Genomic DNA, 27,910 nt, shown 5'->3' with positions numbered 1-27,910 from the left:
CATGTCTTTCTTGCTTCCTTGACGAGACGACTCCACCCACACCCCCCTTTCTTTTACTCCCTCTCCCCTTTCTCAGGCTCTTACCTCCTCCTCTCTCCTCTATTCACCCCCGTTTCATTTGTTTCCCTTTTCTCTCTTTTTTTTCCCCTTTTTTTTCTTTTCCTTTCTTTCCTCTTCTCCCTCTTTTTTCTTTTTCTCTTTCTTTCCTTTCTCTTTTCTTTCCTTTCTTTTCCTTTCTTTCTTTTCTTTTCCTTTTCTTTTTTCTTTTCTTTCCCTTTCCCTCTCTTTTTTCCCTCCCCCTTTTCTCTTCTTTCCCGACGGCAGCGCAATTTTACCGACAATATCCTGACAGGTGGAGGGGTGTCGCACCCCCACACCCCCCCCTTTGGCGACGCCCCTGGTTACCACTGCTGGCTTTCTCCCTTGCGATTAACTTTACATTTTCAACCCTTGCGAAAATGATGGCCAAATCCAATCCGAAGTCCTGCAACATGGAGCGCTACACAAGAAATGCTTTCCTACCTCATCAGACTATCGAATGCACGTTTAAGTAAAATTGAAAAGAAAGAAAGAAGGGAAGACTGGCTGTGAAGATGATTCAGTGATCCAATCTCTCGTATTTAGTTATTTAGTGTTGGTTTGATTGATGATATCACATAAATGTCATGCAATGAATATACTTAGTTGGAAAATGTCTTACAGCAATATCCAAATATCCTTGGTTTTATGCGTTTATCTCGCCAAAATTGTCAATTATTTAGAGTTTTTTTAAAGCTATAATACTATCATGTATTTCTGCAAAAAAATTGTAATTCATAAAATAATTATTGTAAGGAGCACTTTAACGGTTTATAATTTTGCAATATTTTCACACATTTTGAAACTTATACCTTTGATTAGAATTATATTCCCTTGAAAAAAATTTGTTCTAAATATTTCTAATTTTAAATTATCTATAGGTAAATTTCTGATATATGACTGATCTAAATGTAATTACTTCTCTCCATGGAATTATGTTTTTTGAATTACGACGTTTGTTTCCATTTTTGTTGCTGATTATTTAACCCACAATAATCGATGTACCCTGATTAATATTTATTGACTGTGGTGTTTGTACAAGTTTACTATTTGCTATATTGTGTTCTACGGTTGATGGTTTCTTGTAAAACTGAACCTGGCAGCCCGTAGGCTGAATTACATTCAGTTTACAAGATAAAAAACAACCCTTTGCACATTTATACGTGTATGTATGTGTTCTGTATTTTTGAATGTGTTTGCAAATTGTGAACAATTCAGCTTTTGTCTGCAAATCGCGATTTGTATGAATAAATCTGTTTTTGTTCCCGCAGCTTCGTGAAAGGAAGACTACTCATGCTTCTGTGTTAAACGCATACACGCGTTTCACTTTTCACACACACACGAACAGACATTACGGTCGACGGACAGTCCACAGGCTATCTTCCTTGCGAACGATCGGAAATTGTGTAGAGGCGCCAATTTAACGCACCGCCGCTGCCTCATCGTTGTCTACATGATAAGCTGGTAGATGATACTGCAAGGACGTTATTACCATTATGAGTCGTATCGAAGTGGGCAAAAACGGAATATAATCACTTGTTGATTGTTTGAGCTAGAACCTGGATGTGCAGAGAACATCAGCAGACAGTGCTGTCCATATCCAAGGGGCGAAGGGAGGCAGCATTTCCGTACGCATAGTATGATCATCGCTCTGGCAACCCAACAGATGTTTCCCCTCACACCTGCTAACAAATCTTCACGCCCATCGTTCTATCATCCCTGCTAGTCGCCATGGTTATGAATAGAACGAATGCCTTCTCTTCTTCGTCGAACTCTGGGCATATAAATAGATGGCGGGCATTCTTAAAACGTCGGAGAAGGATGAAAAGGGACAATTTTTCATATATTGCTCTTACCTGTGCCTTGATTGCATTACTTGTGATAATTCCTCTCTTTACTGGTCAAATCTTCTTTGACCAAGCTCGTTATGAAGAGGTTTTAAACGAACGGCCATTACGATCCGGTAAGTAATCATCATTTTCTATTCATCATTTCATTTGCTTTGTGCACTTCATTTGCTTTTGTGATCATTTTACATGATATGAAAAGTCAGGGGCAATGCCCGGATTATTTTGGACAAAAAATTATCAGAAGATTTTAGGGGTTTACTTTAAATCTACCTTACCAGTCGAATCAATTCCCATAACGTTGTTCGCGACATTGGCGTAGAATTCCTGGTGTAGAATGCTATAACCCCCCCCCCCCCCCCCAATTTTGTGTTTTCTTCTTCTTCTAAAAAGATTTTTTTCGATGGATCTAGTTTGATGTTGTAATTTGGTTTCTTTTTTGTATGATCGTTTTCTTTTCTTCTCTATCATTTCCATTGCGTCTTGAGCATATTAGTCATGCGGAGTTGGCGCACTATATTGACTATAATGCTCTATATTGTCATTGTCATCATTACCATTGGATCTCTTCTCTATAAAGTAACGTGATTACAGTACACTTACAATTAAGTCTGCCAATCTATTATAAATCGAATCAAACCTGATATATCCATTAACAGTTCACCAAACGTCCCCACGACATATCACGCATAATCATCACGGAGTGGTAACAATAATTAAAGATGGTCTTTAAAATAATCAAATGAAATCAGAAATGTGAGAGTATTGATGACATGCAATAAACTGAAGCTCGAAGATAACCTGAATAAAATCATGCAAACTGCATCAGAACATCTGGCATCTGGGTTTCAAAGTCAATCGATATGTTTACAATGATGATGAAGAATCCGTTTCAGTAATAATAACAGTTCACTTCAGAAGCCTACATGAATACAACCATGTCAGTCTGAATGGAAAATACGCCACGAATTAATCACACACGGTGTCAGCGCCATGCAGGTAGCAGTGGCGGGTTGCTGTTAGTTTTATTTCTTTCTTTCATTGTTGTTATTATCTTTATTAGGTGATCTGCCGCGTATAGCGTATACTATGAACATGACAGACAATGAAAGCGGACAAAATATACAGTTCCTCAGGTAGACAAAGGGACATCCCTTCACTGCTATTATGTAAAAATGTGTAGAACAGGTGCCACATGCATATTCACCTGTTCTACACATTTTTACATAATAGCAGTGAAGGGATGTTCCTTTGGAGGAACTGTATATTTTGTCCGCTTTCATTGTCTGTCATGTTCATGGTAGCAGAGCACCTATTGATTTCGTAAGAATGTTTCCACCCTTTCTTTCTGAACGGCTAATGTTCGCTTCATATATCTCATGAAAGACCTGGTTAATAATGACAATGCAGTGCCTTAAAAGGACGTCACATTGCCTTAAAAGGATATCACACGTATCAGTCTACTATGTCGACGTGCAAATCTAAAAGACCATATTGACTCTGTTATTAGATGATCGGCCGCGTAGTGTAACAAATCTACTATTGAATGTAGTGTTTCAACATTCTCTCTCTCTCTCTCTCTCTCTCTCACTATTATACAACTTTATTCCTCTTCTCTTTGATTTCGCAGACTTATAAACATATGACCATAAGTCCTTTTGTTAGGAGTAACGCTGAATAAAAATAAGTTGACTTAGAATAGTGATGAGACCAAAACGGTGCTACTAGGATTAAAGCAAAGGCTTAGATCATTAGATAACAGTATGCTGTCCATTGATTTAAATGGATGCCAATTGGAATGTATATATAAATATAAATGTTTGGGAGTTATAATTGATAACAGTCTTGACTTTAAAAAACATATCGAAAGTATTGAATTGTGAAAAAGAAATTAGGAACTATTCATCGATGTAAACATTATTTTGATAAAGCACAATTGAACAAACTGCACTGGGCTTTTGTAGTGCCCCATTTAATGTACTGCTGTACCGTTAACGGGTCGGGGAGATCTGAAGCAAATCATAGTAAACTGGAAAGATTACATAAGAGGGCAGCGTATATGATATCTCGTTTTTCCTGGGAAACCCCATCTGAACAAATTTTTGAAATACTATCCTGGCCGAAAAAAAGATCATCTGTTTTTTAGAGCATCTTGTTGTATGGTTCACATATGTTTACATATAGCTGCACCTGCAATTCTCGGTGATAAGTTTATTTATATCGAAGCAGTATCATCTCGAACAACAAGGAGCACAAATAAGATGTTAATTAGGATGCCACATGATTGTACGACTTTTTACCAGAAGACATTTCTAGTCACAGGTCCACCAAACTGGAATAAATTACCCGAACGCATTCGAATTATAGAAAATATGAAACCATTTCAACGAGAAATGGAAATTGGCTTAAGACATCCTCGTTGTAATATGATTATGGTATAATATAGCTCTTCTTTCTCTCCTCTTTGTATATATTTTATTATATCTTCCTCTTGTTTTCTCTTGTTTGTTTGCTGTTGTTGTTTATTTTGTTACTGTTTGCTTCAATTGGGATATATGGCATTTACATATTTGTATCATATACATATTACTCATTTCGTTATTCTCTATGTTCAAATCCTTTTATTTATAACCTGGTTTGCCCTTTTTTTGTGTGAAAGTCATATTTTGTAATTTTCTATATATATTTATGTTTTGATTTGTTGAAATGTATATTGTTTGTGTTTTGAAGGGCCCCAACGAAAACCAGTATTTATTTGCTGATTGGGCTTAGTAATACATAAATGAATTATAATTAAAAAAGGTCCTTCTACTCGTTATTCTTATCACCGACCTTGGTGTACTTGACTGGGTCGTAATATGCAGTTTAGCATGTTGGTATCATGGTGAGAATGCCTCACGGTTCTTACTCAACCCCATAATTAATAACAATAATTATAGGCATTTCTATAGCGCCGTCTATCTAGAAATTCTATTCCGAGGCGCATTAATTATTACCCCGGCTTTAGCCTAGCTGCCTTTACAGCGCTCTAGCATTACAAGGAATTAATTCCTGCCAGGTACCCATTTACCTCACCTGGGTCGAGTGTGGCAAATTAAGATTAATGCCTTACCAAGGGACATTAGTGCCGTATCGGGGGTCGAACCACGACCTTTGAATTACATGTCAATTGCTTAAGCCTTTCGACTACGACACTTTATCTCTCTTACAATTCGCATCTGCACATTTTCTCCTCACGATTCTCGACCGTCGATCTTTTCTTGCTGCACGGTACGATCCGGAATATTCATATAATAAATATTCAGAACTTGTACTTTATGAACGACGTGTTATTTTTTTTTATTAGTTCGCCTACTCCTGTCATTAATTTAATGGTAACAGAGCTGTACCGAACAATAGTTAGCACAATCATTTTTACTGTTTTTACATCCTCGATTACTAAATGAGCTTATACGAGTGTAGGACGTGACTTGTGGCGCTTGCGGTCAGTCGGAGTGGCGCGCGACTGTTGCAATCAATATATATATATTTTAGAATTCTCTCACGGAATACCCCACCTGATTTACATTGGTGCCTGTGTTATAGTGGTGAGGAATTAGTGGCTCTTTCAAAGTTTTAACGAGAGAAACGAAAGTGGGGTCGAGATACCCCACCTGATTTACATTGATCCAAGTGTTATAGTGGTGGGGTATAATTTTAACGAAAGCTTTTCGTAATGCAATGCCCATGATTCACCAAGTACATTTCGAAATAAATCATACTTTGCATATCATAATATGCCAACACATGCATGACATAACAACATAATCTGTTTTGATAAATAGATACATTCTCACACATGTCTGGAATTTCATAAATGCGCATTTGTTTTCTGAAGTATAATAATAGTAATAATTATGCCATCACTATCAGCCCGAGAATGTCAGACGATAGGGACTTTTAGATTTGCGTGGACTGACGTCCATTCAAGGCAGTGGATTAAAAGGATGTCGATCGTAGCAATCCACGTTGTCGTTGTGCAAATCTAAAAGTCCCTTATGCTACCCGTTGAACTACGGACTCCCTTTCAGTCAATTCACCCTGTTCATAAAGAGTGAACTCTGCTTTTTGAATTTCTGATATAGAGAGACCCACTTCCTATGTAATCACAAGTCGTGCATTGTTATTTTTTCTTCCGTTATGTTCGTTTGTACTCTCAAAGGGGTTCAAACAGTCAATAACGTTTTACAAATTCTAAAACGTAGGTCACAATCCCCCCTCGTAAACTGTTTCTCTTTGAAACCTGTATAAATTATTCTCTCTTTCTTTCTCTCTCTCTCTCCCTCTCTCTCCCTTACCCTCTTTCTCTCTCTTAGTTCAGTTCTTTATATTTTATCTTTGCACGGCACCAACTTCAGTCAATGGCTGTTCTTCTGCAGGTGTTCTCTAGGTCTCTCCTTCTGGCTCTCTATTGTCGTTCTTTCTAAATACTGTCTTTTTCTTAAAGATAGGTTTGTGTTATGGTAATGATAGAAAATAAATTCCCACAGAATCCAACAAGACTAAAACTGAATGTTCGAGATTACAAATGAATGACATGTGCCGAACGATTTTGGTAGAAAATATATAGGGGGTTAGAAATGAGCATAGAAAGATAAGGAAATCAAGGTTATTAGGCCCGACACCAGTTGTGGTTTTTATTGAAGGTGAATTCCAGTGTGGTTTTGCGAGGGTAATTTAATTTTTTTTCTCTCCATATTTTTCTCTCCACAGGGATTTTATTGATTTTCATTTGAAACAAATTAACAAATATATATTCAAGGTAAATTTACATGTTTAACATAAATAAAATTGGCTTCTCAAGATACAAATATTGTTGAACTGTTGAGTTAACAGAAAACTAAAAAATCTTCAATAATTCATTTTTTATATTCATGGAGAGAAAAAAAATACAGAAAAATATCATTTTATGTAAAAAAATTCCTGAATTGAAAACATTTTCTTATGAATTTATTATTTCTACAATTCGAATCTGGAATTTACTTTTCGTGTTTTGAAGTAATATATAATCGAAACTCTAATATTATAAAAATCGGGCAATTGTTTCTTTATTTTGCAATTATACACCATCTGTCACACCACAATCAGTATACAATTCATTGCATGATTATTTGAACCTCTTAAACCAAATAATTTATCTTGTAATGAAAATTTATTTCCGGTTCCAGTATAAATCCAGTGCTCCAACCAATTCCAAATATGTTTAACATGCGTACAATCACATAACAGATGTATAACTGTTTTAAATCTGTTTATTACATAATGTACATTCTTTTCTTGGGACCAAGTTCATTTTAAACAGTAGATTGTTCGTATATAATATGCGTTGCAAAACTTTAAACTGAAACCATCGTAAGCCCACATCAATGGTACAATTAAATCCAATAGAACAATATTAACTCTTATCATTCAGGTCGAAAATGCATTTTCACTTGAGAAAACTTTTACATACTCCTTTTCTTCTCTTTAATAAAATTGCATAGATATATAACACAAAAAAAATCACCATTTGTCTCTAAAATATCATTGACAAAACGAACTCGTTTTTTTATACAATTTTATACTATATATTGAGCGATTGCCTATTTTAATGTAATCATTATTCCATAAGGGTTGGCAAGAAATGTTATCATAATGCATGGACAAGAGCGTATTATAGGCCATGAACATTTCTTTCCCAAAAAAGGTTCTTTGTTTTACCTGCCAGTTCCCGAAAATAATTGTTTATCATATATAATTTTAAATCTTGCAGTTAAGGCAAGAAAGATTGCAAAAGACAGAGGATATTGCTATCTATTGAGCCACTTACCAATCTCGTAATCCAGGAAATTTTTAATGATTGGCAATGTGTGTATATATTTATCATTTTAACCCCTCCGTCTGAATAACTTTGTGACATCTGATTTCTACTTATTTTATCAGGTTTCTCCCTCATATAAATCTATAAAAGTGAGCATTTATATCTTTCAAAAGATTTTCACCAGGATTAGGGAGGGACAAAATAAGGTAGTTTAATGTGGATACCAACAATGATTTGACGACAGTGATTCTTCCAAGAACAGTTAAGTATCGCCTTAACCACGATGTCATTTGACATTTGATTTCTTTAAATTTTTCATTATAATTGTGAGTTACCAATTTGGGCAAATGGAATCGGAATTTCTAAACAAAAGACCTAGTATTTCGGCGCATAACAGAAAGATAATAGCTGACAGGGGAGGTTAATTTTATTTTACTGGTTCAAACAATCAATCTCCTGCAGGTGAATAATCCAGAATGAATTAAAGCAATGTTTTCTAGACATACGATGCCCATACCAGAGCTCAAGATAAACTTTAACCATGATTTACGGTTAGTATTAATAATATGACGTATTGTTAACTAAGCCATTAGAATATGATTAATAATAACCCACACCAGGTGGTATTATATGTATTGTCGGGGTAGAAACAAACATCCCTGACATTTATTTTGAAAGCAAAATCACCCTTCGAGTAGTCGATTTCAAGCTTAATGTTTGACAGAAACAAAGTGCTTCTATAAGCACAACGTTTGCACAAACTCTTTTAGTGAGTACACATTTCACACGTGTTTCTTGTTGATATATCCCTGTATGTATAGAGTTTTCAAATCGGTTTCCAAAATTAATGAGATAAGTATTGAATAGTACACCGATGTCTGATATACACTCTCATTCTCAGCATTATCTTATATATATATATATATCTCTCTCTATCTCTCGCTTTGTCTCTCGTTCTCTCTCCCTCTCTCCCTTTCTCTCTTTCTCTCCCTCTCTCCCTTTCTCTCTTTCTCTCCCTCTCTGTCTCTATCTCACACTTTTCCTCGGTCTCCCGTACTGTCTGCACTATTATCCTCACTACCTCTCTTCTATATTTCCCTCCAGCCCTATGATGATTGTGGAATAGAATGTTAAGCGAATTTTATGAATTGTATTAATTTGTATATATATATATGTGTACACTGATTTTTTAATTCATTCACTGCGTGATATGTCTTAATACCTTGTATGTTTGTATAAATATTTATGTTTTTACAATGTACAAAGTTATGCAATTCAACCATCTGGCTGCAAATGAATTTTTAATAAAACCATTACCATTACCATTACCATCCGAGAATAACAGCGCTGGAGACCCTATCGTTTTTTGTTCTACAAATGCTGTTTTATTTAGAAATAAATTATAGAATCACATGATTTCAAATAAATATTATAGCCTCATACAGTTTGTGCATGTGTAGAGCAAGTAATATATTAAAGGGAAATAAATAAAAATAATCTAAAGAAGAAACGCTTAGAACACCTTTTTTGTAATTGACTGATGTTATACCCTTAGCAGCTTCTAAAAAACAAGCCAAGCTATCAATTTTTACTCATTGATACCTTATTTTTCTCCAACCTTACGATAATACAAGCGATGGTTTGCAAATGTGTTGATTTATTTTACGTAGGCCTATTAATGTTATATTCACTCATATTTTATGAGACTTGTATTTTCCTTTTCCTGTTTGGAATGAAAACATACATTAAGACTGTACCACATAAATATTAATGATCTTCATTCTCCTCTCTTTCTACCTAAAATTTTATACCTTGTCCTTCTCTATTCCTCTCTTCCAATCTTTCGTATATCTCTGATCAACTTTCCTTTTTTTTCTTCTTCTCTCTTCTCTTTCTAGTTCCATCTCTCTCTCTCTCTCTCTCTCTCTTTCTCTCCCTCTCTCTCATTTCCCTCTTACCTTTAATGACACAGAATATTTTTAATATGTTTAGATTTGTATGTAATATTTGAGAATATTATGTATTATGCATGATTTGTGGTTGTACGTTTTAGCCATTCATATTACGATCGTTAATTGTGCTGTACATTGACCTTGCAAATTGGGCAATTTCAGCGTTCCAGCAGCATGTTCTGTTATTACACTAAACCGAATCAATGTAATTCAATTACGTAAGTACTGTAAGCATGCATGATCAAGATAACGCATATAAAGGGGTGCCTGTTTTTAGATTGAACACTAATACCGACAATGGTGTGCAATATTTCGGAGCACTTGACCCGCTTTTGATTAATCTATTTCACCGACTGCAAATAGTCTACAATGAAAGGTTCAAGGTCTAATTTATGTTTGGTTTGAATATTAGGCTGTAACTTGAATGAATAACGACGAATGAATGGATGGATGAATGAATGAAAGATTTCATGACACCCACTTTTTAACAATGCAAGCCGGTTTATATTCACTGAAAGATTTCTGAGTAGTGCTTTTGAGATAACAAAAGAGTTTGAACTAGACCAGACGATATACGTTTCTCTCAAACAACACAAGGTTACTGATTATCCAATTCACCTGCTATGTATAATTTGCTATGGATGGAATCCACTTGGCATACATTTCTTGTTGCTATGTCTGGTAAGCCTCTGGCGACTTTCGAGTTAAAGGAAACACCACCCCGAGAAATACTTTTAGTTATTCTGAGATTCTCTGTCTCTCTCACACACACAAACCGCCAAAACAATTTCCACCGTAATGTTGCGTGTTTTACTGATAATTTGTACTAGATTAATTCTCTTCTTCGCACCCTCTGTTAATTGATGAATATGTGTCTCTTTTAAATGTTGATTTGTTAGTTTTTATATGCTCTTCAATCCACGCCTAAGACATTTTCTTTCGTTATAATGTATTGAATGTAGACATTGTACTGTTAAAACTTCCTAATTCGCTCTCTCTCATTACTTCATCTCTCTCTCTCTCTCTCTCTCTCTCACTCACTCTTTCATCGCACTCCCCTCACTATGAATATGACGGACAAAGAAAGAGGACAAAATATACAGTTCCTCAGGTAGATAAAGGACATCCCTTCACTCAGGGCTCAAATTAAATTTTTGTCCACAGGGGCTCTTCCAAAAAAAAATAGCCCCCGTGAACCTTCTCACGGGGGCTCTTTTAGTGCTGACGAGGGCTCTTATTTTAATACAAATTTCCATTGGATGAAACTCCTAAATTCCTTGGTATTTTATCATTATCATTTATTTAAGTCGGCATTCTCCCTCTTAAAAATTTACTTGTTACATAGCTGTATACTTTTATCCCCGTGATCAGTGGCGGATCCAGGGGGGGGGGGGCGCCCCACCCCCCCCTGGGAAAAAAGAAGTGTGCCTTTCCCACTTGTATCACAGAGAAACAACAGTTTAAGTTAAGTCTAACGTTAACGTTAATTTGTTATTAAAATGTAGAGTACAGCCCTTGGCCTTAGGCCTAATTAAGGTCGTAACTGTTACTGTTTGAAAATCTAAAGTAAAATTAGACGGTTTTCATGGTTAGACCAAGTAATTGAGAAAAAAAAGTTTACCCGTCACTGAGACCAGGTCAATCAATCTTCTAGATCCATTATTAGGGTCTAACGTTAGTAGATATAAGGTAGATGCAGGCGCGGATCCAGCGGGGGTAAGCGGGCCTTGCCCCCCCCCCCCCCCCCCCACCCCTTTCCGCGAGAGAGAGAGAGAGAGAGAGAGAGAGAGAAGGAGAAGAGGGAAAGGAAAAGAGGAGAGAAAGGGAAAGAAAGAAGAGGAAGAAGAAAAGAAAAGGGGGAAGTAGGAGATCGGGGGGGGGGAAGGGCCTTGCCTCCCAGGTGGTTGCCTCCCCCCCCCCCCCCAATAAAACAAAATAAGAGAGAAGGAAGGAAGGAAATGGAAAGAAAAAAGGGAAAAGAGGAGATAAAGGGAAGGAAAATTGAGGAAGAAGTAAAGAAAAGAAGAGAGATATCATGCAGTTGCAATTTTCCCGCCAACAAGTTGCGGATGGGGGTGGGGCAAAAGGCCTTTGCCTCCCCCCGCCCCCGCTAAAAAAAAAGAGAGAGAGAAGGAAGGAAAAGGAAAAAAGGAGAGCTCAAAGGGACCAAAAAAGAGGAAGAAGGAAAAAAAAAGGGTGAAAAGAATTTCGATGCGGTGTTCGAGTAGAATTCTGTGAGATGATGATATACTTTCTCGTAGCTTGATGTGACGAAGTGTCTCTATCCAGATATCTGTTGATAGTATTATGAAATATAGAAGCCTGATATGACCTTCTGCTCGTAACCGACACGTCACCGCATAAAAAATAAATTGCAAATAGTGCTCAACAACATGATGGTGGATGAAACTTGCTAATATTCGAAGATATATGACCCTCAGACCATATTGTTTCATTATTTTTTATTCAATCAATCAACGTCAAAGAATTGATTCATCATCGCTCTTCAATTTATTATTTCACCTTTTAATGTACTTTCATTCTTATGCATCACGAAAGAACACTGAATTGGATTCTTCAATGTTTGTTTTGATTAATTTCCTCCCCTTTCCTTCTCCCTGTTTAATACTGATAACATTTTCAATTTTTCTTAATCAAGGCAAAATATTATTTTCATATTTTCTTTATGCAAGACAGGGAGAGAGAGAGAGAGAGAGAGAGAGAGAGAATATGTTAAGTGAGAATTATCGAGTACAACTATGAATTGCATCCTTTTCAATATTATTCAATTCGCTGAAAATCTTTATTTTATAATTCCACGGGGGCGATTTTTAATTTTGCAATCGCCCCCGTGGACAACCTGATGGGGGCGATTATGGAGCTCACGGGGGCGAATTGCCCATCGCCCCCGTGTATTTTGAGCGCTGCCTTCACTGCTATTATGTAAACATAATGTAGAACGGTGAATATGCATGTGACACCTGTTCTACACATTTTTACATAATAGCAGTGAAGGGATGGTCATTCGTCTACCCGAGGAACTGTATATTTCGTCCTCTTTCTTTGTCCATCATGTTCGTAGTGCCTATCCCTCCCTCTTTCTCTCTCTCTCTCTCTGATCGCCAGTGTCTCTCTCTCTGTCCCCTCACTCCCTCTTCCCTCTTTTTCTTCATTTTCCTTTCTCCCTTACACTCAAACCGCCAAATATCGAATGTAATATTTTGTTTACTGTCATGTTTGACTGATCATTGTTGTACCCGATATATTCTCCAATGTTCGCCCTCTTTTCATTTTAAAAGAGTTGAATATGTGTCTCCTTTCAATTTGGATTGATAGTTTAAATATGCCCTTCAATCTATGTCAACATGTCAGTTACTTTCTGTCGTTATAATAGGGACTTTTAGATTGAGTGGACGAGAACGGCGTGAACATCCACTGATCCAAGCCGTTTTTCAATTCTTGATATCAATATATGATTTTTGTTGTTGTAATGCAATGGTAATTCTTGATATCATGAAATGATTTTCTGTTGTAAAGCAATGGTAGTTCTTGATATCAAGAATTGAATTCTTGTTATCAAGAAATAGGAATGAATGTTAAAACGGTTTGCCGTAGACACGCATGATCAGTGGACGTTCACGCCGTTCTCGTCCACTCAATCTAAAAGTCCCTTATATATTGAATATAGATCTTTTTGAAACTTTCTTTCTCTCTGTCATTTTGTCATCGCACTTTCTCTCTCTCACTATCTCTTCTTGTCTCTCTCCATCTCTCTCTTTTCACTCATTCAGTGTTATTTAACAGCGTCCCTAGGATAATTCATCTTATAATTTCGATTTGATTTTTTCTTTTGCATTTTTACAAATGTATAACAAACAAATATTGCAAATTTACACATGACAAAAGAATATATGTAGAATAAAGTAAGGCTGGCTGTAACTAATCGAAAACATCAAACAGGAGGGTTGACAAAGTAAGCAAAGCTTGATAGTATGACTACCCTCAAAGGATGCATAATAATACAAATATGGAGTAACAAAATATTGGTAAAGGGGAAAAAGACAGAAAAAAGAAGAAGAAAAAAGAAAGAGGGGATGCACATCAATATTCACAGACTTATGTGGTAGTTGGATGTCAAAAAAGAAAATGCAAATTTGAATAGTGAGTGGCCAACTTGGGATATAATAGAATGAGAAGACTCGCGAGATTCGGACAATATGAATGTGAATGTAAGATCAGCCAGCTGGTTTTAAACCTGGGCCTGTGAGTCGGAGCCTTGAAATGTTTGTATAGAAGACAGTGTTTATTCAGTATCCCAAGTAGGCCACTCTTTATTCATACGTTTATTCATACGTTTATTCATACCAGGTCATGGAAGGTTATAATTAATGTTTCAATGAATGGAAGCAAAAAAAAAGTACAGAGTACTGAAAATTATTGAGTTTTGTAACGACGGGTAAACGAGGAGAACTTATTTTGTTGGTGGATTTAAAGTGACTCGGTAACATTGTTGAAGGTTGATGAAAAAAATTGCTTAATTTTTGTATAAAATGTTACTTACTATATTCCTTCTACTATACTAACCCTCTGACATGCAAAAAAATCCTAAACAAATTCTCAAACCACAAAGATATCTATGGTTTTCTTTGAAGGCGTCGATGTGAGGCACCCTCTAACAGTGATTAACAGTAAATTCTCCCAACCATTTTTTAATTTTCCCAACCGTTTTTCCATGAGAAAAAAACTTAAAACAGGCTATAAAAATCTGTCAACACTTAAATGTCTGGAATGGAATGTAGAGCCATTTTATTGCTTTGTGACGATTTACATTCACCTAAAATGTAATTTAATTGTCCTTGTCTTGATGCTGAACAGGCTTTGACAAGTAGCAGAATAGAAGTAGAATAATATAGTTGGGAGAATTAAGGAATCGATCAGATCAGTTTTTCCCAATTTGTACCATGAATAACGATCCGTTTTCACTCAAATTTTCAAATTATCTTTAATTGTACATCTAGCATTGAAGTCACTACCTTAGCACCACTATCTCTCATCTGAACAATGTTACAAAGTCCCTTTAAAGATAATGAGCAATAAGAAACCTTTTCACCGCTCTTTTAAAGGATAGCATTATATTCATCGTTTTTATTTCAGGGGGTAGTGCATTCGAGGTATCAGGGCCAGAATGTCTAATTGAGTTTTGAGCTAAGGCTGTTTTGGCGTTAAATAGGTGATAGTCATTGGAATGCCTGGTTGGGTAGGAATGAAAATTAAAATTATTTTGGAATAAAATGACTAGTGATAGGAGAAGAATGCCGGATTTGAGCCAAAACATGAAAAGAGATTTTTGCATGTAGTGTATATCACTTATTTTTAGAGTTTTTAATGTGGCAAATAAAGGGTCAGTGTGGTCGCGATAACCTGCATCGGTACAAACTCGAATTGCTTTTTTCTGTAACATAAATATACGATTAGTATTGCACTTATGAGTAGCCCATATGATATTACAATAAGAAATACATGGTAAAACCAGTGTATTATATAGCATACTAAGCACATGTGTTGGCAACAAATATTTTAGCTTAAATAGTATACCAATATTGCGAGAAATAGGGGTAGAGATATAGTTCACATGATCATTCCAGTTACATTTTACATTCATATATACATTTAGGAACATTATTGGAACATTATCGACAAGTAGCTCAAAATTATAAATATTGTGATTTCTTGAGTTTCTAAAATGAATAAAATTGGTCTTCTTTAGGTTCAATGATAATTTGTTGCTTTTGAACCATTTCGATAACTTAGGTTCATAACTAGTTCATGGTTGAGATCAGGAAATTTAAATCAGTATGTGAATACAATACATTTGTATCATCGGCAAACAATATATACTGTAGAATTGGTGAAACATTAGAAATATCATTGACATATATAAAAAACAATAGTGGCCCAAGTATGGAGCCTTGCGGAACTCCACATATAATAGATGATACGTTAGAAGAAACTGAATTGAATAAAGTATATTGTTTTCTTGATGACAAGCAATTTTCGAACCAATCAAGTGCTTTACCTCGTACACCGTAATGCTTTAATTTATACAATAATATAGTATGATCAAGAGTATCAAATGCATTGCTGAGATCCATGAATATGCCTATGACATGTTTATGATCAGCCAAGGCATTTGGTACTCTATCAAATAGTTGGAGTAGTGCTAAATCAGTTGAATGGAACTTCCTGAAACCAAACTGATCTGGGTTCAGCGAGTCGTTTTGAGTTAAAAATTTATATAATCTGTTGTAAACCATTCTTTCAAGGATTTTAGACAAACTTGGTAATATGGATATTGGTCGATAGTTCAACATAGAAGAGGGGTCATCTTTTTTATAGATTGGTATGACTTTAGCCGTCTTAAAAGAGGCTGGAACAACACCAGAAGACAGCGAAAGATTAAAAATATGAACTTGAGGTGATAAGATACTTATGGATGTGAGAATTCCCTTCGTAACCCATGGGTTAATAGGTTGTTTATATCTACCTCTATTATTAAGCTTTGAGAGACATGTATTAAAGTACGATTCAAATTTTGTCCAATATAAGCAATATGCATCATCTGTATTATTGCACAATAAAACATCTTCCCAATTTGCGGATTCTAAGTTTTCGATTAGTTGAGATATATTCCGCTCAGTAAATCTTCGGACTTAAACTTCTTTGAGGCTGTTCACACCAGCAGAGATAGCACGCGCTAGACCGCGCTATCTCTGCGGTTTGGGAGGTACAACGTCGTTTCGGTCCGCCCAACAGCGAGCCACGGCGAGCCAAAAACGGCGTGCCACTGGAGCACCTCTGAGGCTGTTCACACCGCAATGAGATAGCGCGGTCTATCGTAGCACCCCCTTTTTTCTAGGGCGCGCTAGACCGCGCTCTCTCTCGTGGACCACCTCCAATAGGTGCTCCAGTGGTCCAGATAGCGCGGTCTAGCGCGCGCTATCTCTGCCGGTGAACCGGCAGAGATAGCGCGCGCTAGACCGCGCTATCCCTGCGGTTTGGAAGGTACAACGTCGTTTCGGTCCGCCCAACAGCGAGCCACGGCGAGCCAAAACGGCGTGCCACTGGAGCACCTCTTGGGGGTGGTCCACGAGAGATAGCGCGGTCTTGCGCGCGCTAGAAAAAAGGGGGTGCTACGATAGACCGCGCTATCTCATTGCGGTGTGAACAGCCTCTTGGGGGTGGTCCACGAGAGATAGCGCGGTCTAGCGCGCGCTAGAAAAAAGGGGTGCTACGACAGACCGCGCTATCTCATGGCGCTGTGAACAGCCTCTTTGTTCGTTTTTGGAGGTTTAAGTATTTTTTTCAAGTATTAGGAATAGTGGTAGATATCAGAGTATATTAAACCTGACCTAAGTAATCCGATATCTATATTAATAAGGATATTTATATAATATTGACTGGCCTTGAGGGGTATATCAGAAATATTGACCAAGCTCAGATCATATTGCCCCGAGTCGAAAGACGAGGGCAATATGGTCTTAGCGCGGTCAATATTTCTGATATCCCCCCGAAAGTAAAGCCAGTCAATATTTTTTTATTGTTATCCAAATCAGACATCTAGAGCAAATACAGACATCCACCATGACAATCTCAAGAACTGAACAAACTTTGTCAAACCAGCACTGTGCATCCAGTGCTTGACACAATTTTCGATACAGTGCAAACTGTGTGCATTTGGTGTAATTATTACGTCACAATAGAGTGCGCGCAAAGTGCGCAGGTTCTCGTACGCATAATAGATGCGCAATGAAAATGACAAAATACGGCGCAGTCAATACAAGATGCCCGGCCGGCCGGATGCGAGACCGTGGAAAATACCAAGGTATATTTTCACTCGTCTCTCTACACGCAAAGTCAATACGCGCAGGGAGACCAAGGAAAATACAAAGAATATACCCCTCCGGTCCCAATGCTAGTGAAAACTAGGGCAATACGGTTTTGTAAATGACCAGCTCAGATGTCTGATACGGGTAATAATGTCTATTTAGGATGATGAGCGGGTATCCATTAAACATTATAACTTTATTTTCATCATTATGGTTATAAAGTATCAATGTCAGACAGGGATAGGTCTATATTTATTGTTTGGAGGTCGGTAAATTACACATATAATATGTACTGACTTGAACTATGTTATGCTTTCAAATTGTTATGATTAATGTATAATTTTGTAAACTCAAATGTGATTTTATTGCTATTTTATTGTGAATCTGTATGCAATTCAGCTTTTGGGCTTCTATGTATCGTTTTTGATAAATCATCTTCAATTCAATTCAATAATATTTTATTATTATTATCATTTAATGATATCATTTTTGGCATAATTATCATAAATATTACCTATACTTTACCATAATTATCATTATCATAATACAGTGATACCATTTTTACTTTTCTTTCCGACTTCTCTTTCTTTTCTTTTTATGAAAAAGAAGGTGAGGATTTCGACGGAAGTTCAGTCCATATCCATGACGGCCACCACCACGGAGAGGGGCAAATCAATTGCACAGAGAGGAGCATCTTTAGCTTCCCTCTTCATCTCTTTACTCGCGATCAACGACGACATGGTGCCGTCGTCATTCACGTCTTCGTCATAACTTACATGTTCGCCTCTCTGGGCATCGTTTGCGAAGAATATTTCATGCCTGCCTTAGAAGTCATCTGCGATGGTCTGTGTTTATATATTCTCTTTCTCTTGTTTGTTTATTTGTTTCATTGATTACTTGTTTGCTTTATTTTCGTAATCGGTACACAATGTGATTTGCGATATGGATAAGGCGGGTATCCCATTTTAGGATATCATGAAAACATCGCCCTCATTTCAGAAGTATCATCAAGGAAGTGAATTGCTAATTTAAGATGAAGCAACAAACAGCTTTTCTTCCATTAGTTCTTAAAGTGACTCGGTAACATTGTTGAAGGTTGATTAAAAAGTTGCGTAATTTTTGTATGAAATGTTACTTATTATCTTCCTTCTACTGTACTAACCCTCTAACATGCGAAAAATCCTCAAACCACAAAGATAGTAATGGTTTTCTAAGAAGGCGTCATCGTGCAACACCCTCTAACAGTGATTACCAGTTAATTCTCCCAACCATTTTTGAATTTTCCGAACCGTTTTTCCATGAAAATAAGACAAAAGACAGGCTTTTAAAAATCTGTCAACACTTAAATGTCTGGAATGGTATATAGAGCCAATTCATTACTCTGTGACGACTTATACCGTATTCACCTAAAATGTAATTAATTTTTTATAATATAGTTAGGAGAATTAAGGTATAGATCTGATCAATTTTCCCAATTGTTATCGTTAATAATGGTCTGTTTTGGCTCAAACTTTCAGATTATCTTTGATTGTACATCTAGCATTAAAGTCACTACCTTAGCACCATTTTCTCTCATCTTTACACTGTTACCAAGTCCCTTTAACGTGCGTATAAAAGTTACATAACATGTATAAAAACTACAAATAATACAATAAGTATTTTGAAATGGAAAAATACACTTTGGGTATTTTAATGAATAATATTGTATGAAACAATTATATCAAAATGATTAGATCAAATACTGAAACTTAATTTAAACCCTGTCGAGGCAATGTTTGTAGTACACGTGACACCATTTTCGACAACGTTGTTACCCGTTTTGAGTTTTGACTGTTGATAAGACGCGTTTTATACACTTATCAAATCACTATTGAAACATGAGAATGTTAAATCGTTCTGTCATTATGGGGCTATTTCATACCAAATAAAGTAATACTTCGTTTAACTTTAGTCACATTTTACCAGAAATGGCGAAGACATTTTTCAGTTGGGCTATATATCTGTTTACCCAACAATTAGGGTAGTGAAGGTAGTGCTGGAACTGCCTAAAAGTTATTCTGGATTGTGGATGTAAAATGGAGTAAATTCTAACGGTTGTGCATTATAAATGTTCTAAATCATCAGAGTAATGATAAACAGACTAATTTTTTTCTTCAAAGTTGTAAACTGTATTTCTTCTTCTAAACATCTAGTATGAGAGCATTTACAACCTAATCACATTCCTGAAACATCTCTATTGTGACATTCTTACACTTGGGTATATGGAACATAAAAAGCGAGAAGAAGAAAGCACACATATTATTTCCACCCTTTCTAGAACTCAGAATTTCATTGAAAAGTTTCGACAGAGTCCAGCATCCAAATCAAACCAGCATAAGCACTGATGATTATTTTGGTACTTTCTCAAGTACATCTAACGGATACATATAAGACGAAACCCACTTCATATCTAATTTCATCGATAAGCTGGTATTGGTTTAATAACAATTTGAACGACAAGGTCTTGCTAGTCTGTAGGCAAAAACCCTTGTCCATAAATCTCGTAAATGATGGTCTGAAAGTATGAGACTAAGATGATTTAAGTCCATATGCCCTGTATTGCAGTTGCTCCTCGCTGGTGTGGTTGAAGCACCTGAGGAGCAACAGCTCCCGACACAGTCAGATCCGAATTATCTGAATTATGCTTTACAGTCAAAATATGACTTGATGACTTGATTTCGGGGGGATTCTTTTTACCCGCTGAGTTTACATTTACATCTGTATTCTTTCTGGTATATCATGTTTACTATTCACCATGTAATGATGTTTTCATGTATATGTATGTCTTTATATGCATTTTTATGTTATGCAGGGCCCCCAAGTATAACAGTATTTTAACTACTGATGGGGTTACCCTGTTGAAATAAAACGAAATAAATAATTTAAAACAAAAATAGAGCCTGTGCACGCGGACTAAGAGCAGGTGGGAAATACCAATCAGATTCGAGTAACTTTGTTCTTTTAGGGAGCGTAGTGCAGGAGCTGAACTGAAAATGCTGACAATATTTTCAGTTCAGTGAGTGCAGGCTTGGTGTAGTGTTTCAATGAAGTGTTTTGCTACCCTCTGTCGCCAATGACGAGGTCAATGATATCTACTTGATGTCTATCAAATCATCGAAGCGTTGTTGAATTTGCTTTCAAGTAGAGGGAAAGCATCATATTTTACCAGCAATTTTAATTAATGGCCTAATACCCAAGTCACATCGAGACATTGACTTCAAATTGATCGTTTGTTGGCCATTGGATTTGGATATTTGTTTGTGTTGGATCTGTTGTCGGCCTAGTATCGGTCTCGTTGTTGTGTGACAAGGACACATTATAAACAGACAAATCACACGCGATTTCCACTGTATTCTTCCGCAACAAAAAAAAGTTGCCATGGCGGGGATGTGGGAACAAAAAATTAAAGTCGTAAAATTAATTGCTGCAACTATTGTGCTTATTATCCAAACTGCTTATTATCCAAAATCCATTTGCATGGCTTTCTTCCGTAAGAAAGATTAAGTGTCATAGCGTGGGAATAAAAATAAAGCAATACAACAATTAAAGTAACTACTCTGCTATCATGGCTTTACATCAAGCTGTAAGCGTAACATTATTAGCGATCTGTATAGTATTCTTACATTAAAAAACACCATGGTTGGGTTGGGGAGAGGGAGTTGTGAAAACAATTAGCACTGCAGCTATTGTCCAAACATTGCTAAATTGGCTATGCATGAAGTTGTTTACGGTTACACATGCCAAAACACACATAATTGAGCTTGCATTCATCTTGGACCAATCGCCAATGCGTAGGGAAAAATAAATCAACGAAAATAATGACTGTATTGTCGCACTTATTACATACTTTAAAAAAGAATTCGTATATTTTCTTGCTTAATACTCAATATGGAAGGGGAATCTGTTCTCAATTAGAATTTGATTTTTTTAAATATATTTCCTTTAAAGGTAATACAAAGTGTTGGTATAGGGTCGTGAATTTGGTTCAAATGAACATATTGGAACTTTGGAAGCATATGCGATCCTCCAATATTCACTGATCTTTGTCGCGGTCGAAATCGACTCTAAAGTTATGAAATTGTAAATAATAAACACTTTATGTTGTATAGCTCCCTCTCACGGTCAAGATATTAATTAAGCTATAAAACAATGTTTCTTGACTAAAATCGACCGATTAGCTATTCCCGTTCGGAAATTATATACCACAACTACATATTCTGAGATTTTCATGGTCGCAGCTACCATTGTACGGCCGTAGGAGCTATTTGAAATTTATCAAAATTTACCGGGAGCACCGGTAAATCTTTATATTCAATATTTCTCGAAAGCAGAAGTGTTTTAGGGGCTAACAATTCTAGTGTTTTTAATACATCCACAGGGGCATCAAAATATAGTAAAATTGTAAAGAATCATTATCCACCCATTTATCAAAATTTCCCAAAACTTTGTAATACCTTTAAAGTAGATATTCGTTGATTTTAAAAACTAACTTTACTTTCATTACTGCAAAGTTTAAACTTTGATTCGACAAGGTTATCAAAATTCAATGCTCGAAAACATTCGAAGTAATGATTATTATAAATTACAAAACGCTTAAATACAGCCCCGGCATAGCACCTGAAGAGCTCTCCGAACGCTGCTGAGATGTGTGAGATCACAGTATGGACATGACTTGCACAAGCATACGGATGCCCCATGACATATCACACATTTCCAGTGCCTGTATTTTCATCTTCTCTTGAATTCTTTCTATTAATTCACTACCGTCAGGCTAAATGTATTATATTGCCTCACTCTAAACCCCGCGCATGGTTTTATTTTGATGACAAATGCAGCGATACAAAAATAAAGGAATCTGTCGCTTGTAAAGAAAATAAGACGCCATTGTATATTCAGCTGCACACTCCGGGGTATGTTCGGCGTTTTAAGAGGGAACAATGCCGTCCTTAATATCATTCCGGGGTTTTTTCAATTTGAAAGTCTGGTTTCTTTGATTGTTAATTAACCCCTATCCTGTGTATTTACAAGCAAAATTTTTTAGTTATCAGAATCGGGTCATATCCCCTTTTGAATGGTTTGAAATGCCATTACATTTATATACCCTAAACTCATTGGCCCGAATTCACAAAGAAGGTTTGTCGACAAACCTTGGTTTTCGTACGTCATATGACGCGTTTTACGCGTTTTTTTTACAAACCTGGTTTGTAAAGAACAAAAGGAGGTTTGGCGAAACAAAAGGAGGTTTGAGCTCAAACCTTGGTCTGAGTTCAAACCTTGCTTTGTGAATTCGGGCCATTATAATTTGACAAATAATAGCTTTGCAATTATGTTCATTCTCTATGGGATGTCGTCTGCTTGGGCAGTGTTGGTCCATATAGTGACGTCATTAAAACATCGTTATTTTTCCGGCGAATCTCTCGTATATCCCAGCTGCTATGGAGGTGGTTGTATTTGTATTTATATAAATCACCCGATATGTAGTTGACCTATAACTTGTACGATGGCCATCTGTTAGCTTACGAGTTTCTAGTGATACATTAGTTGACATATTTGTGATTTTCTTTGAATTTCACCTTTAACGTTAGGGAAGTGCACGTGGTTTGTTTTCATGTGTGTGTGTGTGCACGCGCGTGAGCTTGTGCGTGCGTGTGAATGTGTGTGTGTGTGGGTGTGTACGTTTGTCCGTGTGCGCGCGCGTGGTGTGTGTGAATAAGCTCAAAGAAAAAGTTGCAAGGGAAGGAAAAGAGGGAGTGACCAATATTAGAATAGTTTATAAACAGGCTCAGAATGACAAAATATAATTTCTTCGATGTTTTCGCAAACTTTTCGAATGTTGATCACCACCCTCCACTCCTTTTCGCTCTTTCAATTATGTATTTTTATGAAGAAATAATATTCACTGGCAGATCTTTTTCCGTGATATCATTTCTCTTCTCTTGAGTGTAGAGAAGATAAGTTTTTCAACAACTTATTTTGTTGTTAATTTCCCTTTCTCCCTTTAGTGCTGAATTTATCTGAAGATGTAGCTGGTGCAACTTTCATGGCCATTGGAGGATCTGCACCTGAATTATTCTCAAGCCTTATTGGTAAGAACTTGTAGCCACATTCTTAAATGGTGAAAATATATCTATAGTTCACATTTATTTGCATCGCGTACTACGTAGCAATTGGTCCCTTGGCGGTAATGTAAATTCGTAAGAAGCGTTATCACTTGAGGGACACGAGTACCAAACAAGGCACCACTGTTACAGTTATTGTTATAACAATATGAATAATAATAAGGATAATACTGATAATAATAATAATGATATCAATAATAATTATTATTATAATTATAATGTTGATAATCATGAGTAATATGTTGATAATTATAATAATCAAAAAATATAATAATGATATTGATAATAAGATTTACCGTTAAAATATTTAAATAATACTTACTGTTGTTGTTGTTTTATAGCATGACATATTTCTAACATTTGTTTCCTTTTATAGCTGTGTTCGTTACCCATGACGACATTGGAGTTGGAACCATAGTGGGATCAGCAGTTTTTAATATCCTCTTTGTCATTGGTCTATGTGGATTATTGGCTGGTCAGGTATGTGGTTCAATTAAAACAATTAAGTAAATACCCGTTACGCAAGAGGCGTGTGTAGTTGTGTGTGGGTGCATGTGCGTGAGTGTGTGTTTGTGTGCGTTATTTATGTGTGTGTTTGAGCGTGTGTGTATTTGATTTGGGTTTTTGCGGAGGGGCATCAATCAAATATGATTATTTACGTCTGGGGCTGGCCTTTAACGTTACCATCCGAGAGACGAGACTCAGTTTCGAACCTTGGTGTCAAGACTACTCCAGTCACTGACGGAGTCCTGCGTCAGTGAAATGACGCTCCTTGTACAACGTGCCTTAGTTTTTTTGTTTTCATGGAGACCCTTCTTACCCCTCGATCTATTCAATTCAAAGAAATGGTGCTCCATCTATGCTACCCTCACCCCCCTAGTTGGTGCTACGCTTATTCTAATATTACTTTGAATGTTGAGGTCGTTTATGGGACTTGTTTCGTGATTTGTGAAGAAGTCACTGGCGTACTGTAGGTCCATCTATGGGGGGGGGGGGGGGGGTGTACAGCATCATAAGGGGACAAATATTAGTTCATGAGGGAAATATTAACACGATCACAAAGACTATCCACAGCCTTGAGCATCACCAAATGCAATGCCCGAAAATATGACAGTTACACATTACGTTAAATACGAGCAAGCTTTTTATGGGTAATACTATAACGTATTGAAATCGCCCCCAACTGTATTTCTTGAAAGTGTTTGCGATCGCGAGTCGAATGTAATGATATGCTTGTTTTCATTCACACTTTAGGTTATTAACTTAACCTGCTGGCCTCTCATTCGTGATTGTTCATGCTACATAGTATCTATCATTGCCCTCTTTCTCGCTGTGAAGGACGGAGAGGTGTCATGGTGAGTTTTTAAATTCATATAAGAGAGTTTTAAATGAAGGTTGAGTTTTGGTTAGCTTTCGCAATTTTTTTTAAATATCAGTTTTGAGAAAGTACCTTCAAAGACGTGCCACCTGAAAAGGATTGATTTTTCCAAAGTCCTCATTAATTCAAAATATGGCGAGAAACAGCTGAAATGTTTAAACCAAACGTTCGTATGTAGTCCCATAACACATTATTGATTATGTTATATATATAATGTAAAAATGACTTTGTAAATATAGTTATTTCTTTGTACATTGACGATCTCTGCCCGAGCTGCTGTCAATCTTAATATACCAAACAAATAAAATAATGAATAAAGGAATATATATTAGCCCTGCCCATTTTCATGTTAATCATTCCAAAACGTTACAGTATGCATCAATCCTATATGTACCACATAATTAACCTATCCTAATTGATTCCAGACAGTTTCTTTGACAGTGTTGTCGCGTGATCAGTAGTCAATATTACATGTATCTTTAGATTTATACCTATATATTCCTAACATCAAGATCCCCGCTGTTGACAACTTTACCACTATCTCTATTATCACCACCATCACCATCACTATCACCATCACCATCACCATCACTATCACCATCACCATCACCATCACCATCACCATCACCATCACCATCACAATCACAATCACTATCAATCACCATCACCATCACCATCACCATCGCCGTCACCATCACCATCACCATCACCATCACCATCACCATCACCACTATCACTATCACTATCCCCCAAAACATCACAATCATACCACTTCTTCCACCACAATGATCATCGGCGTAACCACGGTGTATGCTAAACGGAATAACCAACAATAGCAAGTTAATCCCACATCATCGTCAACAAAATTAACGCCACCACCATCTTCACCACTATCATCATCACCACCAACGCTACCAACTTTACACTTTGTTTAACTCATCTTGTTGATTCATCTTAAATGAACAATAAACTTTCTTGATAATATAGCTGAAATGAGGGCGATGTTTTACCGTTTCCAGGCAAAACTTGAAATCAAAGACTCCCAACAAGTATACTTTCCGTATCCTACTCATACTTATGCTCCATAAAGCATGGAAGATTTCGCTATTTTGCTACAGCAATAGGTCTGAATTTGCCACACTCAATATAAGTAATCATTGTTTTTGTCTTCCTTTTCTATTCCTTCTATCGCTTTTATCATGCCTCTACCAGGAAGGATTCGGTGACTCTCCTTGCTTTGTACGTCTCATACTGCATTCTCATGTTCTTTAACCGTCCAATCGAACAAATGGTGAGTAAAATCACACCTGGTTGCTGCACCCACAAACAAAAGGACATCACAGTCGAGCAACCCATCCAAAATGGACACGCGCGCGGTGATGAAATGGAGTCGACTCGCCTCCTCGACGGTACGGACGTGGATTGTTCACCAGTTCGTCATCAGATGAATTTTCAAGTGACCACGGGCGTTCATGACCCTAATGGTGGAGATGATGAAGGGGGTAAGACCTTAAGCCGTAGCGGCAACATGCTTGATATCTTTTTAATATGAGAGATAATGATAGGTACACGAGATCAATGGTGTGACAGTAGAGCACAGAGGGCGCAGTCTATGTAATTATAAAGGGGGCATGTGCCTCAATCCAATTTCCAAAAATTGAAGAACTTAAGGAGAAAAGGAAAGGGAGACTGAAAAGGGAGAGACGATTGGACTCCTACCTACCCCTCATACTTTGCATTTCACTCAACAAGAACGGTGAGTGCCCCCTAAAACAAGTGTCCCCCCCCCCCCGATTCCTTGACCCACCCATGCTACACCGCTGCCCGAGATGTTTCAAAGATTGCTGCTTTATATGAGACACAAATGGAGACAGCTGTGTTCATCGTGTCTAAATATCACTCATTTTATTTCGTATATGTCATAATACCCTGAAAGACTTTTATTTAATATAATGTGAGATAGAACTATTGCCATTTCATTTTTTATACCGAATTACAAGAATTGTTATGATATAAAGACTAAATGTAAAATGATGCACAAGATTTAATATATTTATGTTCAGCTTTTAATAATTTGTGTGTATCTGTCATGTGAAAGATGAAGATTCTCTCGTAAGATTTGATGCATTGATATGATCCATCCATTGGTTCAAACATTCAGACTATTATTTCTTACTTTTTTCTCTTTACCCAGATGGTGGAGAGAACAACAACGACAAAGCTGTTCGATCGGACCCCCATCGCGACTTAGAACGGAATGACAGAAGAAACACGGACAACGATAACTTCGTCGACGACGAGAACGAAACAGAGCCCGGTTCACCCTTCAGGCTCCCGGAGAAGGGGGTTAATCGATACGCTCAGATGCTTGCCTTTCCCATCATCGCCGTCTTTTTTATTTCCATTCCAGATTGTCGAAGAAAACGATGGAAGCGATGCTATGTCTTGACTTTCATATGTTCCCTGTTGTGGATAGGTTTTCTAACGTACATATTAGTCTGGATGGTCACTGCTTTCGGTAAATGTTCTCATCATTTCAATTTCAATTAAATGTTTTTTTTCACCTGGGAGGATGTGATACAAGTCCCTCTACAGCTTGTCCCTATTCTGTCCACCTTTCTCTTAAATTTCGCAGCTTTCTTCCTGTTTGGCCCTGTTTGATATGTTAACCAAGGCTTCATTAGACGTAGGAAGTTATGGGCTTCAGCCCAATTAAAGAACATGTAAGCTTGTTAAGTGATTTAATGCAAACGTTACCATAGATACAGGGAA

General features: G+C 36.9%; 1 protein-coding gene across 2 annotated transcripts in view; it reads left to right on the top strand.

Annotated features, from left to right (window-relative positions):
• Positions 1-1,302: 1,302 nt before the first annotated feature.
• Positions 1,303-27,910, top strand: part of LOC580359 (sodium/potassium/calcium exchanger 4) — a 28,918-nt gene continuing 2,310 nt past the window's right edge. Inside the window, exons 1-7 of one of the 2 annotated variants that reach the window (XM_011673702.2) lie at positions 1,303-2,041; positions 18,212-18,445; positions 23,644-23,727; positions 24,137-24,240; positions 25,015-25,115; positions 26,351-26,640; positions 27,333-27,656. In XM_011673702.2, coding sequence (XP_011672004.2) covers positions 1,810-2,041; positions 18,212-18,445; positions 23,644-23,727; positions 24,137-24,240; positions 25,015-25,115; positions 26,351-26,640; positions 27,333-27,656 — 1,369 coding nt within the window. In that variant the 5' untranslated portion in view covers positions 1,303-1,809. Of the gene's footprint in view, positions 2,042-18,208; positions 18,446-23,643; positions 23,728-24,136; positions 24,241-25,014; positions 25,116-26,350; positions 26,641-27,332; positions 27,657-27,910 lie in introns of both variants that reach the window. The other variant, XM_030977259.1, reaches the window with a different exon arrangement.

The sequence above is a fragment of the Strongylocentrotus purpuratus genome, unplaced genomic scaffold (genome assembly GCF_000002235.5).
Source record: "Strongylocentrotus purpuratus isolate Spur 01 unplaced genomic scaffold, Spur_5.0 spur5_scaffold_9, whole genome shotgun sequence".
NCBI lineage: Eukaryota > Metazoa > Echinodermata > Echinoidea > Camarodonta > Strongylocentrotidae > Strongylocentrotus > Strongylocentrotus purpuratus.
The sequence above is the reverse complement of the archived record's forward strand: the minus strand, read 5'-3'. Positions and strand labels throughout refer to the sequence as shown.